The sequence below is a fragment of the Montipora foliosa genome, chromosome 10 (assembly GCF_036669935.1).
Source record: "Montipora foliosa isolate CH-2021 chromosome 10, ASM3666993v2, whole genome shotgun sequence".
NCBI lineage: Eukaryota > Metazoa > Cnidaria > Anthozoa > Scleractinia > Acroporidae > Montipora > Montipora foliosa.
This window is the reverse complement of record NC_090878.1, coordinates 1,065,090-1,080,089: the sequence shown is the minus strand read 5'-3', so window position 1 is coordinate 1,080,089 and position 15,000 is coordinate 1,065,090. Positions and strand designations below refer to the sequence as shown.

General features: G+C 40.0%; 1 protein-coding gene across 3 annotated transcripts in view; it reads left to right on the top strand.

Annotated features, from left to right (window-relative positions):
- Positions 1-9,974, top strand: part of LOC137973270 (tyrosine protein-kinase src-2-like) — a 13,995-nt gene extending 4,021 nt beyond the window's left edge. Inside the window, exons 3-8 of one of the 3 annotated variants that reach the window (XM_068820045.1) lie at positions 901-1,020; positions 1,118-1,194; positions 1,498-1,538; positions 2,512-2,608; positions 6,835-6,931; positions 8,807-9,974. In XM_068820045.1, coding sequence (XP_068676146.1) covers positions 901-1,020; positions 1,118-1,194; positions 1,498-1,538; positions 2,512-2,608; positions 6,835-6,931; positions 8,807-8,929 — 555 coding nt within the window. In that variant the 3' untranslated portion in view covers positions 8,930-9,974. The remainder of the gene's footprint in view (positions 1-900; positions 1,021-1,117; positions 1,195-1,497; positions 1,539-2,511; positions 2,609-6,834; positions 6,932-8,806) is intronic. The other 2 variants (XM_068820044.1, XM_068820046.1) reach the window with 2 other exon arrangements.
- The last annotated feature ends 5,026 nt before the right edge of the window (positions 9,975-15,000 follow it).

Below are 15,000 nucleotides of genomic sequence, written 5' to 3'. Positions count from 1 at the left end.
TCTTAAGTGACATAAGCACGTCATGTTCCCCGACTCACAGATTCTTGGAAAGTTTAACCTTATGTAGTAATCTAGTCCTGGTACAGATTGTTTATTGGTCGAATTTTACCATTTCCTGTGGTACGAAACATCAGAATTTTTTGCACTGAATTCACTCGCGGATTTGCTATATTTGCTGCAAGTGCCGGGCTTCTAACTCTTCGGTAACAAGAGTTTGAGATTAGTCAATCAGCATTAGGGGTTTCTTGGTTGGGCTTACATGAGTGACTGTTTACATTTACATGGGAAACAGAATTAGATGGAAATGGTAGCATTTATGCGTGCACTCTTGCGTTAGAACTCAAATCAATGCATGGATTCTTTTTCTTCTGCGGTCCATAACTGTATCAGATAGGGCCTATAGGACGTTAACCGTTGCAATTGACTGGTTACCTCACACTCTATTTTGCTTTCTGTGTCTCAACACGCAAATAAGATCCACAAAAACCGAGGCAATGAAGAACCACGTCCCTATGACGACTTAAGACACAGGGTCCAGAGCAGTGTAACGTCTCACCTTTAAAAGTGTATATCCTCGTCGCTTAGTACGATTAATTAGCCCAATGGGATCTTTATGAATGTACTGTAAACGATTTCTTCGCTTCTTATCTGACCCAGATAGATTTTGTTGTTTACCATTTTGAAGATCAATAAGCGCAAGCCATATCCTTGCTGGCGCATAGCACATAGGCACTTAAAGCGATCTCTCAGTCTCTTAGCTTGCGGTAGATATGTGTAACGAAACTGTAACGCGATCAAAATAACTAATTTTTGAGAGGTTTTCGACGGGTTTTGATGTTCTTACGACAAACACATCTCCTCTGGCCCTGTGCTTAATATTGGTTTTTTTCATATTCATAGATTATTCACCGTGATCTAGCAGCACGAAACGTCCTCTTAGATAAGAACTGTGAGTGCAAGGTGACGGATTTTGGATTATCGTACCAGAACTTCAAATATGGACATGGCAATGCCAAGAAGGTGGGTTACATTGTTGATAGGTTCCATTTCACATTGCTGTGACCACTCTTTGACTTTCCCTTTTTCATCTGCAAACGATATGCTGTTGTCTTCCTAGGGCTGCATGCCAGTTAAATGGACGGCACCAGAGATCCTCTTTGGAGATGCCTCAAATCTTTCCACCAAAAGTGATGTGTATGTACTTGTAAAAATGTGTTTAAAAGTCATTTTACAGGGTTTTTGTGCTAAACGCATTTTAGAATATAAGATAGTAAATTTTAAATAATGGTGCTCCATAATGTAAGAGTAATTAAAATATAGATAAAAAAGAATCGTCTTTTCAAATTTTAGCGATGGTCATGGATTTTTACTTACGGACTGAAAAGAGTATCTCTTGTCATCTGTGCTACAAGCTAAGAAGTTCAAGAAGTAAACATCCATATCTCACTAACACGTAAGGTGATTCCTTAGTAATAGAACTGCATTTCTTCTTCACAGGTGGTCCTATGGAGTCGTCCTTTATGAGATCTTTACTATTGGTAGGTGTTTTGTGTAGTGAGAATCAACATTTATTCATAAGCGTTATGATGGCGAGTTTAAGTCCAAATTATCATCATCTTCTTCGCATATGTCCAGAAATTCAAGTAATTAGATGCAAGTCTAATTTTGACATCCAACAAGTAGTGTCCCTTTAAGTCTAAGCATTTCATATCTATTTCTAACAATAAGGTTAAGGTAAAGGTTAGCGTTATATTTTTAGGTCAGAGTAAATGCAGCAGTTTATCCTTACTTGAGGACCGCATTTGGGGGGACACTTTGTGACGTTAAAATTCCGAGACGCAAGTAATGTTGAAGTTGGACAAAAGATCAAGGGACTCTTCTTGACGCTTATTGAATCCGGGTGCATCTAATTACATCGTAGTTGTCGTCGTTACTATAATCATCATTGTCGTTGTTATTTCCCTACCCTCCTCCCAGTTGGGGTAGTCAGTTGAGACCAGACTTCACCCAGATGTCTAGGGTCATCATCTAACTGTCCATGGACTATCTCTGCAGCTTCATTTCGCTTGTTTGATTTTTTTCTACGATAGGACCTTTCTTTTTTGTTATTCCCCACCGTATCTTTTTTAAAGACCCATCTTTAACCGGCAGGCTTTTCGACCGTTGTTGTTTTTGTTTTTGTTTGCTTGTTTTTTGTTTTTTTTTTAACTGGAAATTATAATTGCTTATCGCAGCAATGTGATTGGTAGAATTTTAAATTTGGCCTGATTTTCATATATGAAAATTTGTCCGCGGCACGCAATTTCTGTCGGTTGAAGGTGGGCCTTTAATTAATCATCGTCTGTGGCAGTTTTTAGAGTTTTAACCCACTACACTCTCGCACGATAATCCAGTCAACAAGCGAGCACAAAAGCCGGCTGAAACTTACATGCCTGTGAAACTGCAGTTACCTTTTTGTTGTAGCAGGCGGTAAATAGGATAAGACAGTAATGAAATGTTGACAATTTATAGGAGGCATTCCATATCCGGGTTGGTCGGAGGCCAAGACCATAGCAGAATTGCAGAAAGGTTATCGCATGCCGAAACCCCCACACATCGCCGACACTATGTGAGTCTCCTCACGGGGTAACGTACTACTTTATTAAAACAAAGAAATGAAGGGTAAGCTGCTAAAGAGTGGGCGTCACAGGTGGCCCAATCTCTACGATTCGCGTGTGACATAATTTTAACATCATATCAACTTGACCGTTAATTTACATAATAAAGAAAAAAAATGTATCGAATTGGAAAGCAAAATTAGGAGTGAGTTTTCAGTAAAATTTCCTCACCTAAACTCCTTTGTAGTTCCTTTTGTATTTCGCACCGTGGGTATGGGTGTTAATTACTCGAGGTGAACATACACAAGGAAAATACTGTTCACAGGATCTACCGGTGGTTTTGGACTAGTTTAATCCGCCCACTTTCACGTTGCACAAAGTAACTTACTAGTCAACTGAAAAAAGAGGCATGCAAAACATAACATATAACATAACATAACATAAAACTACACAAATCGGATAATGGAATAAGCGATCTTTATTGTTCCACTCTTACGCCATTTTACCATTTTTGGTCAAGAGAACGCGCAAAATATGAGACGGTAATACACTGTAGTGTCCCGGTTTGACCGGTTTAGAACTTACAGAGCAAATACGGATGGAACGGCAGTTTTTCAATGAAAAAAAAAAATGTTTTCAACACGATACAAAGCCTGAGAATTTAGCTTGTCATGGCTTGTTACTTGTAATTTCGTTTACATAATCAAATAAAGGACATTTCGCAGGCTTTCTGTGCTTGCGTACATCGTTCGCAAGCGCCCTGAAAGACAGATGATGCATTTTTTTTAGAAACACTCTTACCAAATAAAATTGAAGCAAAATAACACCTTTTTGTGGTGGAATAATAAATCTCTTATTCGATGGTTTAACATATAATACTCGCGGACATTTTGCTCATTGCTCGTATTTTTCATCGCCCCTGCGGGGCTCGGAAAAATACTACGCAACTTGCAAAATATCCGCGCGTATTATATGTTAAACCATCGAATAAGATTATTTCTCCAACGTGTTGTAGATGTACTTACATTTCGGTAAGGCGTAATCCCGTTTTAAAACAAGCTATTTTCCTATATTTGCAGAAATCACGAATACACTATTTTCAATAATAGGGTTCTTTTCTATCTGATCGTCCGATTTCTATTCACGCAACTCCAAGAGCGAGCTGCAATCTGATTGGCTAAGCGTTAATTAAGTTAAAAATTAAAAACTAAACATCTTTCAACAGAGTGCAAAACACTTGGCCCTAGTGCGGAAATTAGGAGTCTTATTGCGCAACGATTAAATCAGCACTAGGTGTAACTCAATTGTAAGCTATCAGTTTAGTGTTCTTGAGCAGAAATATGTCTTAACATTATTGTTCGTTTCCACTAAGCCCTTGCTTCGTAGCAATCAGGCATAGCTTTTGTATTGCGTGATCGTACTCGCCATTCAGTGTCTTGATCTGCACCTTTCTGGCCAATCAATCCTTGCCTGGATAGGTGTCTGCAGTCAGCGCCATCTCCCACTGTTATCTCTTGCGACTTGAGTTTAATTCCAGGACCAAATCACCAACTTCAACACTCTCTCTCTTCCGGAACCACTTGTTTCGCTGCAGGAGTGTAGGTGCGAAATACTTAATGCAACAGGTGCAGAATTCACCCACTCTTCTTTGTACAATCCTCATCATTTGTCTTGGATTGACTCTGTCCTCTTGTTCGAGTTGAGGAGGACGGCTCTGTTGTCCAATTAGGATATCATTGGGAGTAATCGGAGGTTCTTCCCAAATGCCAATAGAACAAGGATTGAGAGGACAAATCATGACTATACAGGTTATCTCGGCAAGGAATGTCCGCCATTGTTCGTCAGTAAGTTCTCTGTTCTGCCACACGCTGTTCAGAGCCTGATGAACTGACCTGATCAATAACTCGATGACTCCGTTGTGATAAGATGCAAGGGGATATTCCATCGCCACGCGAAATCCCAGGTAAATGTTTTCTGAAAGAGTGCTCTGAATCTTGGGGAAGACCCAGCTGTGCATTATCTCTCTCAAATACTCCTGTGCACCAACAAAGTTTGTCCTGCAGTCAGACCAGTAAACATTTGGATGGCTAACAGACAAAACCTTGAAATGCCATCAGCAAATTTATCAGATTACTTGTCAGTGACCAACTCTAGGTGTATTGCTCTGAATGATTTACAGGTTAAAATGATAACCTGCGCTTCTAGAAGTGTTTTTCTTTTCAATTTGACTTGCAATGGCCCAAACATATCCAGTTCGGTATTCGAGAATAATGGGAATCAAGCAGCCACTCGAATACTTGGTAATTGGCCCATCAATTGGACAAGGGGTTTGTTTCGAAGTTCGCGGCAGCCAAAGCACTTGCTGACAATATTATTTGGCATCTTCCGAAACCCGACGATCCAAAACTTTCGCCTTGCCTCGTGCATCAAGCTCTTGTAACCACAATGTCTTCGCTTTTGGTGGAGGTGGCGCAAGAAGATTACCAGGAGTTGATTGTCTTTTGGCAGAATGATGGGGTTTCTCATGTCTTGAGGTAGTGCACTGGCACTTTCGGATTCTGGCAGTTTTAGAAACGACCGCCCTGACACCCAGTCTTCAAGATCATTCGGGGTAATGCCTCTTGTGAGGGTGTGTGCGTGATTACAATTCGATTTGACGTAGAGGAAATTCTCAGTTTCCACTGTTTCTTAAATTCCTGCAACTCGCACGGACACGAAGGGTCTGAAGTAGAGTCTTTAGCCGAGAAAACAAATGTTTGGTTGGTAACGTACTCTTTGAAATTAAAGAAGTCTAGTGCCTATCGGCACGTGTCGTAAAATCCTTGTGGGTGCCGGGCACAGGCACCCACAAGGATGTTTGAATACCACGCCTTGACCTGGAACTGGCCCTTTCCAAGTACTTTGTCGATGTTACCAGTGACGTGCCTGACTTCCGCAATGCTCGATCTTACTCCTACAAGTTCTTGCTGAACAAATTTAGAGGCAAAAAGCACCTTCCTGTGTCACTCCGTGCGTGCAAGCAAGCAACGCACTCCGTGTCAAAAACCATAGACAACTAAATAAATTTCTCACCGGAGTTCAGGATCAAATCCTTTTCTAAAGAACCTTTCCTTGAATAATAAAGCATGAAATAGACAATAAGCTTTCGTTCAAATAAATCTTGACTGTCAAGAATTGTCACATTTCCAAATAGTTTTTTTTCTTTTAATTAAAGACTATGCAGAGTTGAGTATAGTACAAATTAATATAAATAGCCAGACAACCGAGAGAACATATATGCATTCAATATGTTCGATTCCTTCAATGAGTTTGTGAAACACATATCCAAGTAGAAAAAGTTACCTTGGTTCCAGTGATGTACATAACATTACAGTTTGTAAAATATTTAGAAATACAGATCACCACTCGACGGCCAATTGTTGTCGAAGTCCTTTTTCGTCGCATTTAGGATTCCAGATGTTTATTTTTCGAGTGCCTTTTGCGTGATTTCAGTCTATGACCTCAGTTTCCATTTCACATTGAACTTTGGAAGCTATCAACGGGGGGAAGCGTACATTAATAGAGATGGAAACCCAACATAGCGGATCCAAGATGATCCAAGATGGCTTCTCTTTTTGCACTAATTGCATAATCATGTGATATGTCGTCATTCTTAGCCCACAAAATCTCTGTTTTTTACTCACGAGCTCAGCGCTCATGCTTTTTTTCTACATAAAAGGATAAGCTTATTTAGAATAGATGATTAATTAATACAGAAGGGTTAGATTGTATATCACCTTGGCCAGTGTTCTTTGTCTCGGGTCTCGGGGCACTGACTTCCTAAGCAGACAAATGATTATTGTGCTAAGAAGTGTCTTCATCGTAATGTCCTTCTCTATGCTCCCTGTTTTCTGCAAGGAACGTGAAACAGAACGTTTCGTGAATAGTTTTATCTCGAAGTCCGTTTTTCGTTAAATATTGTTTTTACCACTCGAAATAAAATTCATATCTTCGCGCCGCTGTGTAATATCCTCTGTACATGTTTATATAAATATACGATGTATCTCCTAACGTCTTCCCGTCGCCTAAAAACAGCAACGCTGGTGATATTTCTTTGAAATCATGACACGTTTTAAACAGAAAGATGAGATCAAGTAATGAATTATTTAGAGTTACTCCTTTTATAATTCTCATCAATCAAAGTGAGATGAGTGGACGGGGGTGAAAACTAAGATAACGTTAAACTGTTCTTTCCCAGGTATCACTTGATTGAGAGGTGCTGGCAAGAAAATCCTGACTTTCGTCCAAATTTTGAAAATATTCGTAAAGATTTGCTTTCTCTCATCGAAAAACAGGTAATTATCGCGATCTGCTTTAAAAATGCCAATCTGAAAAAACACCTCTTTTCTTTTTTAACATCTCTATTCACAAACGATAAAGACATTCAAGTAGAGCAGTTTTCAAATGGCTGTTGAAAGTAATTACGCGATTGTAATTGCTACGCTAAGTGATTGGTTGAAAAATCTCGCGCCAGTTTGTCAACCAATGGAAAGGAAAACCACAACCAATTGTGGCTTGCCCGCACGATTTTCCCGCGCTTTGAGCAAGTTACACGGAATTGCTACGAATTTGGATTGGTTCATTGCGCTGTTTGCTCCACCTGTAAACGAAGTAATTACTTTGGTATTTGTTTATCTTGATTGGCCATGTAGCCAGTATGGTTGCTCTGATAGCGTAGTGGTGATCACACCCAATCGGTAATCAGGGAGACGTCGGTTCAAATCCCGCTCAGGGAATAGAATGTTTTTTTTTTTATTTCCAATGAAAACTGTCATTCAGGGGTTGTCCGTCCTTGGTCTCTTGGTCTCTCTTGATCTCTTGGCCGCTATCGCCTCGAGCGACTCTTACGCTTTTCTCGTGCTTAGCAACCTCACGCGTGCACGCTGAGCCGCTTACCATCTGTTTGAGCTTCTTGAGTGCTTAGCAAACTCCCAAGTGCACCATAACTCAATAGTGCACGCTGAGACGTTTAACATTTGTTTTATAACATAATCATTAACACCACTCCTGCGTGTTCCGCGTATATTTGCATAAATCAAGTTTGGTCAATAGACGATGTCAACACAACTTTGCTTTCTAAAGACAGCTATGAATTAAGAAGACAAAATGATCAACAAACAGTTTTCCCAGTCAAAAATTTTTTTGGAATCAACAATAATTTGCTCTTAGGAGAGAAAACATTTCGGTTTTCTCGCGAGCGTGGACACAAACACGCTGTCTTTGAACATACTTCGCCTCCGCTGTTGAAAGCAATCAGGCTATCGCAAACAGCGCGACTTTTCCAATCAAAAAAAAAACGACGTTACACTATTTTAATTCAAATGGTCCATGAAGTAAATCTCAAAAAGAAAATCGACATTCCAAAACACCATTTACTTTCTTGTAGCATCTTCCCTGGTCTCATAAAATCCATTTCAATTCCGCGATTGGGATTCAATATTTGAGCAGAGTTCAGATTGTGTTTTGGAAATCAAAGCAGTACAAACACGAAACTCTCTTTCGTCGCTTTAAGACCTTCAATCCTCCTTTTCCATTGCTGATTAATCTTAAGGGCTATATCTTTCTATTTTGAGCTCTGTAGAGGTTCAACCCCTTTTCTAAGAGGAGGAAAATATGTCTTGGAAAATTAGGACTGATGTGCTAGTTGCGGCATTTTCTTCTTTCCACAATCTCGGAAAGTTCGCACGTCGTCAACAAGCATGCACCCATGGGCAAATGGTAAATGACCAATTGGCCAATCAGAACGCGCGTTTTATCCCAGTTGTGTTATAATAAACATTAGAGAAAAAGAATCAAGGGCGAAAACTAATGTACCAATCAATCATTACACTCTTAATATTTTTACGAAAGCTATCACCTTCTCCGGTCCCCTGGCGCCAAGATGGCACATAGGGCCTCGAAATTTATACAAGAGTGAAGAGAAAGAGCTATTCCCGCCAAGTCTTTCTTACTTGAATAGTTGTCTTGACCCAATGGTGACTCTCTCCACTATTTATTAATGCCGTGCTGGTAGAAAATATCGAGTCGTGTTTACCGGAATTGAATTATTTGTAAGAAATGTGTTTTAAACCCAGGCTAGGCGGTCAGGCAGGCTGTCTAGCAGAAAGAGTGCACAATCAAGCACGAAAGAGATTAGAAAATGATGTTCTTGTTTTATGTGATTTTTTCAGTTGTACCTCGGACTGTTGGACGAATCGAAGTACGATGGAACAAAATACTCAATGGTCGAGGACGTGTGCGCGGTTTCAGTTCAGCCACGCCCTAAAAAGAAATGGTCAAGTCTGAAGTTCTGAAGAGGAAATCAGTTTCTTTTGATTTAATTGAGTTAAAAAAAAGAAATGTATTAAGTAAAGATAACAAGGAAAAGGTAGATTAACATCGTTTTCATTTTTGTTTAATTAAGGATCAAATCTTTATTTCGACCAATCACAACTCCCAGAAGAACCGATCAGTGACAGTCTCCCTTGTGACTGGTTTTAAAAGTGGCGGGAGTTGTTTTTGAACAACCAGTAAGCTTAGTGATTCACAACCAAAGAAGATCTTTTATCACTCTAGCATAAAACGTTTTGAAGATTTAGAAAATTCCTAAAACTATAAATTTAGCTATTCGGTCAGCATTGATAGATATCAAGAGACTTTTGCAGAATTTGCTAGAAATAGAATATACAGCTCTTGTTGTTTCGTGATATTACGTTGTTCATTTAAAGAAACTGTTAGGCATAGAATGCTCATGACTAAGGTGTAGCAGCCTATGGAAGAATTTGCTTTTTCAGATCTTAAAAACTAAACCTCAATATGAGTCACCCTGATGCATGGTTTGAAAATCCGAAAACATCCAATGCTTGGTTTTGAAAATGACCAACTTCAGCCGGTGAATTTGCGTGAGGAGTCAAGGCAGCCATAGTAGGGAGCTAAGACAGTACAGCGACGGAACCGAGGACGCCACAAAATATATAAAAGCTAAAAATGGGTTTAATGAACAAGAACAAGACTCTGCAGGCCCTGTACGTGAGTTTTTTTGGTACGTTTCTAGGTCGTTGTCGCCTTGATAACGACGTGAGATGACCATCTTTGAGGACCACTTGAAGGTAATTGAACAATCGGTTAAGACTTACCATCTTGCAAAGCTTTCTTGTAACTTGTCTTTTAGTGGACTTTGTCCTTACCTGAGCCCCAGTTGCTGCGCTTTAAAGTGCTTTGCTATTCTCTATCAGTATTTTTCACTATTATTATCAATATTACCAGGAATATGTTGAAATTCTAATTGCTTTAAGCAAAGTCGTAATATATGTAAACTTGTGTACACGCTTCTAGCAGATTTAATTAAATTTGCCAAAAACCAACGTTAACTTTCTGCTTCTTACATAATCTGCGATCAGGCGTTCTTTTCTTCAGGGAGAGCGCATACTTTTCGCGTCCTTCCAAGAAGAAAAGAGCGCCTGCGGATCGCGGGTTAGTTCTAACACCTCCCACTTTTAATGAAATGGGCCACTATTGAGTTCACTTTATCATCTCTGTGTGAAAGAGCGAGGTCTTACAATCACAAATGCTTGACAATTAGTATCGCTTAGAGCAACAGGCCTAAGGAAACTAAAATGACCTATTCCTCTGTTACAACACTGACGTAGGACTGGTGATGGCAGAAATTGAGAAACGATGAGGTGACGTCACGGCCTCTGTCATAAATACTTTCGGCGCATTCTTACACAAAGATTTTTTGTTTTGTTTTGATCGAATATCACTGATCCAGTGAGGGAAAACCACGGGTGTCTCTGGATTTTAGGTACAGAAATAAGCAAATTTCGTCAAAACGAACGAGACCAAGGTTAGCAAAATGGAACTAAGAATTCATACTTGAATAATACTTAATACATGTACATGTTAAATTTCTGGGAAATAGCAACTTAGCTCCCAACAACTCGTTTCCGTCTCGCTTTATAGCTCAATCCTGCTCACGCTTCATCTGCTCGAAGTGTGTGCAGATGTGAATGCTGAAAGCCGCATCCGTTCCCTCGTCGCCACCACCTTATTTTACGCCTGCTTCTCGCTTTTTTTAGCATATTTTCTTTCAGTCTTTATGAGTCCCCTCGGACTATATCTATATCCCGATGAAAATTATTTGAATTCAGTGTCATATTGCGTGGTTATATCAAAGACGGCATCGCAGTCAGTTGGTGTGAAAGGAGACTGCGCGGTCAAGGTAACCACAAATAAAAACAGGAGGCCATTAATGAGAGCTTGCCCCTCCCATACAAGCCCTGCGAGTTAACCTTTGCGCGTATCTTTCTATTTTTAGAACGCCACGAGTTCTTGAGCTTTTCACGCATTGTTTAGAATGGCCAAATAGAATAAAGTTATTGTCTGACGAAGGCTGAAATAGCAAAAACAATGGAAGTAAATTGATGTAAAGGATGTAAATGTGAGTCTACTGCTGATGGGTTAGTTCTGAAAGATACGCGCAAAGGTTGCTCAAGGTTATAGTGCATAGGGAGGCCCAAAGGCATGATAAAATTAAGCAATAGAAAACGTTTTCCGTGTTTATATCAGGCTATGCAAACACAGGAAAAACGTTTTCTTTTTGCTTTTATAAAATATTTCTCAAAGATAATTCAACATATGAAGGAAAATGCTGGTATTTTCACTTTTTGATTGAAAGAGATTTTCTTGACACACGCTCATATTTCCTACCAACCAATCAAAACTCGCGTCTGACAATACATACCAATCAAAATTCGTGAGATGTCACAGCCGTGTTTACATACTCTCATCTAAACACAGCTATTGACCAATGAGAGTGCGCGTACTATCCTAATTATTTTATAAATAACCTTCACAACACGGATGCGATCTAAAAATAAATTTCAAGTAATTATCATGGGGAACAGGGATTCGCTTGCTGGGAGTTAATTCTTTCATGCCTAGCAAGTTCTCAAAGCTGTAAAAGATTACGAGGCCACAGTCAATAAAAACACAGCAGTGATTGGATATTATTTAAATATTGCCTGAGTGGGAGGGCCGGACGGGAAAATATTTGGCCTTAGGTCATGATGGCCAAATATTTTCCTGTCCCACCCGACCTAAACTCAGTTAATAAGCATTTTATCATATGAGCTCTTTCCACTATTTATGAGCAACCAGAAGATGAAGTTGGGACAAAACAAAAATCCGCACAGAAAATTTATCTAATATGTTGCCGGTTTGCATTTGCTTTTCTGGCTGTAAATTACCAGGATGTTTAAAAGCGACGAAATCCCCTAAACTTGCATTGCACGGAGCAAGACGTGTTCCTAGTAGGGCTGTACGGTTTTTCCGGCCCTGCTGGCACTAGGGAGCTTTAGCAACGACCACGGCGACGGCAACGAGAACGTCACAAATTTGCATATTTAGTGGGCAAAAACAATAGCTTTGCGCGCCCTGCACGTGCGTTTTTCATTTTTGTCCATTTCTTTGCCGTCGTCAGCAAAGCAACAACGTGAAATTACCAAGTTTGAAGTGTTATGGAGAACGTCAGCACCGGGAGATAAATTTTCATTTTTCTCCCCTAAATTAAGCGCCGCTCGTAATGGTTTCATTCCTGAGGGACTGAAACACCTTTGTCATATTAAAAGGCTTGGAATAGTCGCGAAGTGATCGCAATAACGTGAATTTATGTTTTTACATGACGTTCTCGTTGCCGTTCCCGTCGTCGTTGCTAAAGCTCCCTACTAATGCGTACGGCCCTCATACGGGGATTTTCCCAATAGTTTTGCAATGAAGGCGTGCGCGGTGCCGTATGGGCCATATGATAATAGATCTTACTCTGTCTAACGCTAGACGATTTTATTCTTCAATCGGGGCTACTCCGTATATATAATAGGACTGCCTGCTGTCCAATTTGGAAATACTTGGATGAGAAAAATTCTGAGGACTGACATTTGACAATTTGGACTGCCAAGTTGGCAGTCCGAGGATTTCTCTTAATCCAATTATTTCCAAATTGGACAAGCATGTAGTCCTGTTACCTAAATAATTATATAGCTTCCAAAAACGGTTTGTTCTCACTGTTAGAGGCTAGTTTAAAACCCTCAAAGCTGCTTTAGGACGGTGCCTACTATGCTTATTGTGCATATGTTCTGTGCATTAGACCCATTGCATAAATGGCGCTAAAATCTGAATAGCAATACTTAGACATCTTAACCCTCGTGTTAATGCTTTTTAAACAAAGGATGTCTTGCGTAGATTCGATGTGAGGCTTAAATGCCAGTTTAAAAGGCTTCAATATTCGTTTACCAAAAGTTGAATGAAAGTTTGGCAAATGTTGGACCCAAAAACAAAGTTATGCGGAGGCCGTTCAAACGGTCCCAACAAAAGAACCAACACTTACGCGAAATTTGATTGCGAGGAACTAAGAACTAGAAACCAGTCGCTCTCGTCCAGATAAACTTTTGCGGCCTGATGTGAGCATGCGTGTGTTCTACAATTGTTGAACAGAGTGTTCAAATGGCTTGACCACCATTCAACATTTTCGAGAACGAAGAAAAAGTTGAATCCATGTTGAATGAAAGTTTAAACCTATTTGGTTCCACAAAGTGTTGAATGCACGTTGAAGCAAATGTTGAAACCGTTTAAACGGACCTTAGGATGTAGCAGTATTGTTATTCAAATTTCATCGCCATTTATGCAATGGGTCTATGTCAGTTTAAACTCACAGCTACGACTGTTTTATCGTTTGATGTCTCAATCGCGTGCACCAAAAAAAGTGGCTTCTCTCTTAACTTTTTCACACTATAAACTGCCTCTGCATTCTGAAGTCAAATCATTGCTCTCAAGTAAGTTTCCTATTTGTGGAGTTTTGTCAAATTAAAGCGCCACGTTTGCCTTCTCTTAATTAAAGACATCTGAGAAACAGATGGCTGGCAAAACAGGCTAACTAATGTTTATTATCCAACTCTATTGCTTATTGTACAGAAAACGCACGAAACGAGTACAAATGTTCCACGGTGTTGTACGGTTACTTATTGAGACTTGGTTATTGCACAGTAGAAAACCGGTTTTACTAGTTTAGGTGCTGAAATTTGCCCCGTGCTTGTCACGCACAAATCTGTCACACGCTGTCGGTTGTTTCCGACTTTAGGTGCAAAGAATTTGATGTTTAAGTATTTCTCCTCGTTTGTATTTGTACTCGCCCTTGCGAGCTCCGCGTCGTCACAACTTTTAAAAATACGCATCGATAGTACACACCAGAACACCCAAGAACATATATTTATTTCTCTACCACCAAACATGTGTTCTTTTCATTATGAATTAACTCTTTCAGGTCTGTAACATCAAAATACTGTACTGGCTCAATCCCCTGACCTGGCCCAGGACCTTCCTGGACCATTTGGCTTTGAAATGGGGAATTTTCTCTTTCAATTAGGAATCAGTTAGGAGGACATGACCTCATCAAGGGGACCCTCTATCTCCACTAATTCCTTGAGTCAACACTTTCCCGAGTAAATTTGTTTTTAGGAACAGGTTTTCCCTAGAAAAGTTTCATATTTTCCTTGAAGCTGTGATGGCTGTGTTTTGATCAATGCTTTTTGCAACAGTGAGTGTGCTGAATCTCCCAAGGGAGTCGCTCGTTAAATAAATCTACTCGGGAAAGGGTTGACTCCTACGTCAAGTATGGGAGATAGAGGCTTCCCTTGATGAACTCCTTGTTGAGACTGGTGCTCAGATGGTTAGATCGCCACAAGAGAAAATGAGGTTCTTAGTGAAAAGAGTCCACTTCGTCCGCCATTACATGAAATCTTTGCCTTTCTTTCAAATATCAGACCAAGGTTGGCCTACATGCGGACGTCTCGGAAGACAGATTTCCGCTGGAACAAAGACATCGGCTCGTCTAAAAATAACTTTCGTCGACATGACATATCCCAAGGGCTGGACCGGGAGCCTCCCTCTCTGTCCTCTCATTTTCTCTTGATCGCCACTGGGAATCCAAACTTAGTATGTATCGCCTCGTCGTTTGTCTTTACTGATCCATATTTTCTCCTGCTACGAATATTTTAGTGTTTTTGTTGAAAAATTGTTTCTTCTTTCAGCTTGCATCTAAAATGAGAAAGGCATTTTGGTAACACAAAAGCGATATAAAAAGCGCCCTGAAGCTCCACTGACATTAATCACACGCACGGTTGTATTGAGGGATTGTCTCTTTCCAGGCCTCCTCACTTGTTTAGAGCACCCCGCCCAATCCAAACTTGGCGGGTAGCAAATCAGACTCGATTTCTGACTGATATAGACTTTTATTATTTTTTCCCCCTACGTATTGTTTTTTTATTACAGGATTGTATTGGTATCAAATATTCGATTGTCCTGGATGGTGCTGTGCTTTGTTTTTTGCAGC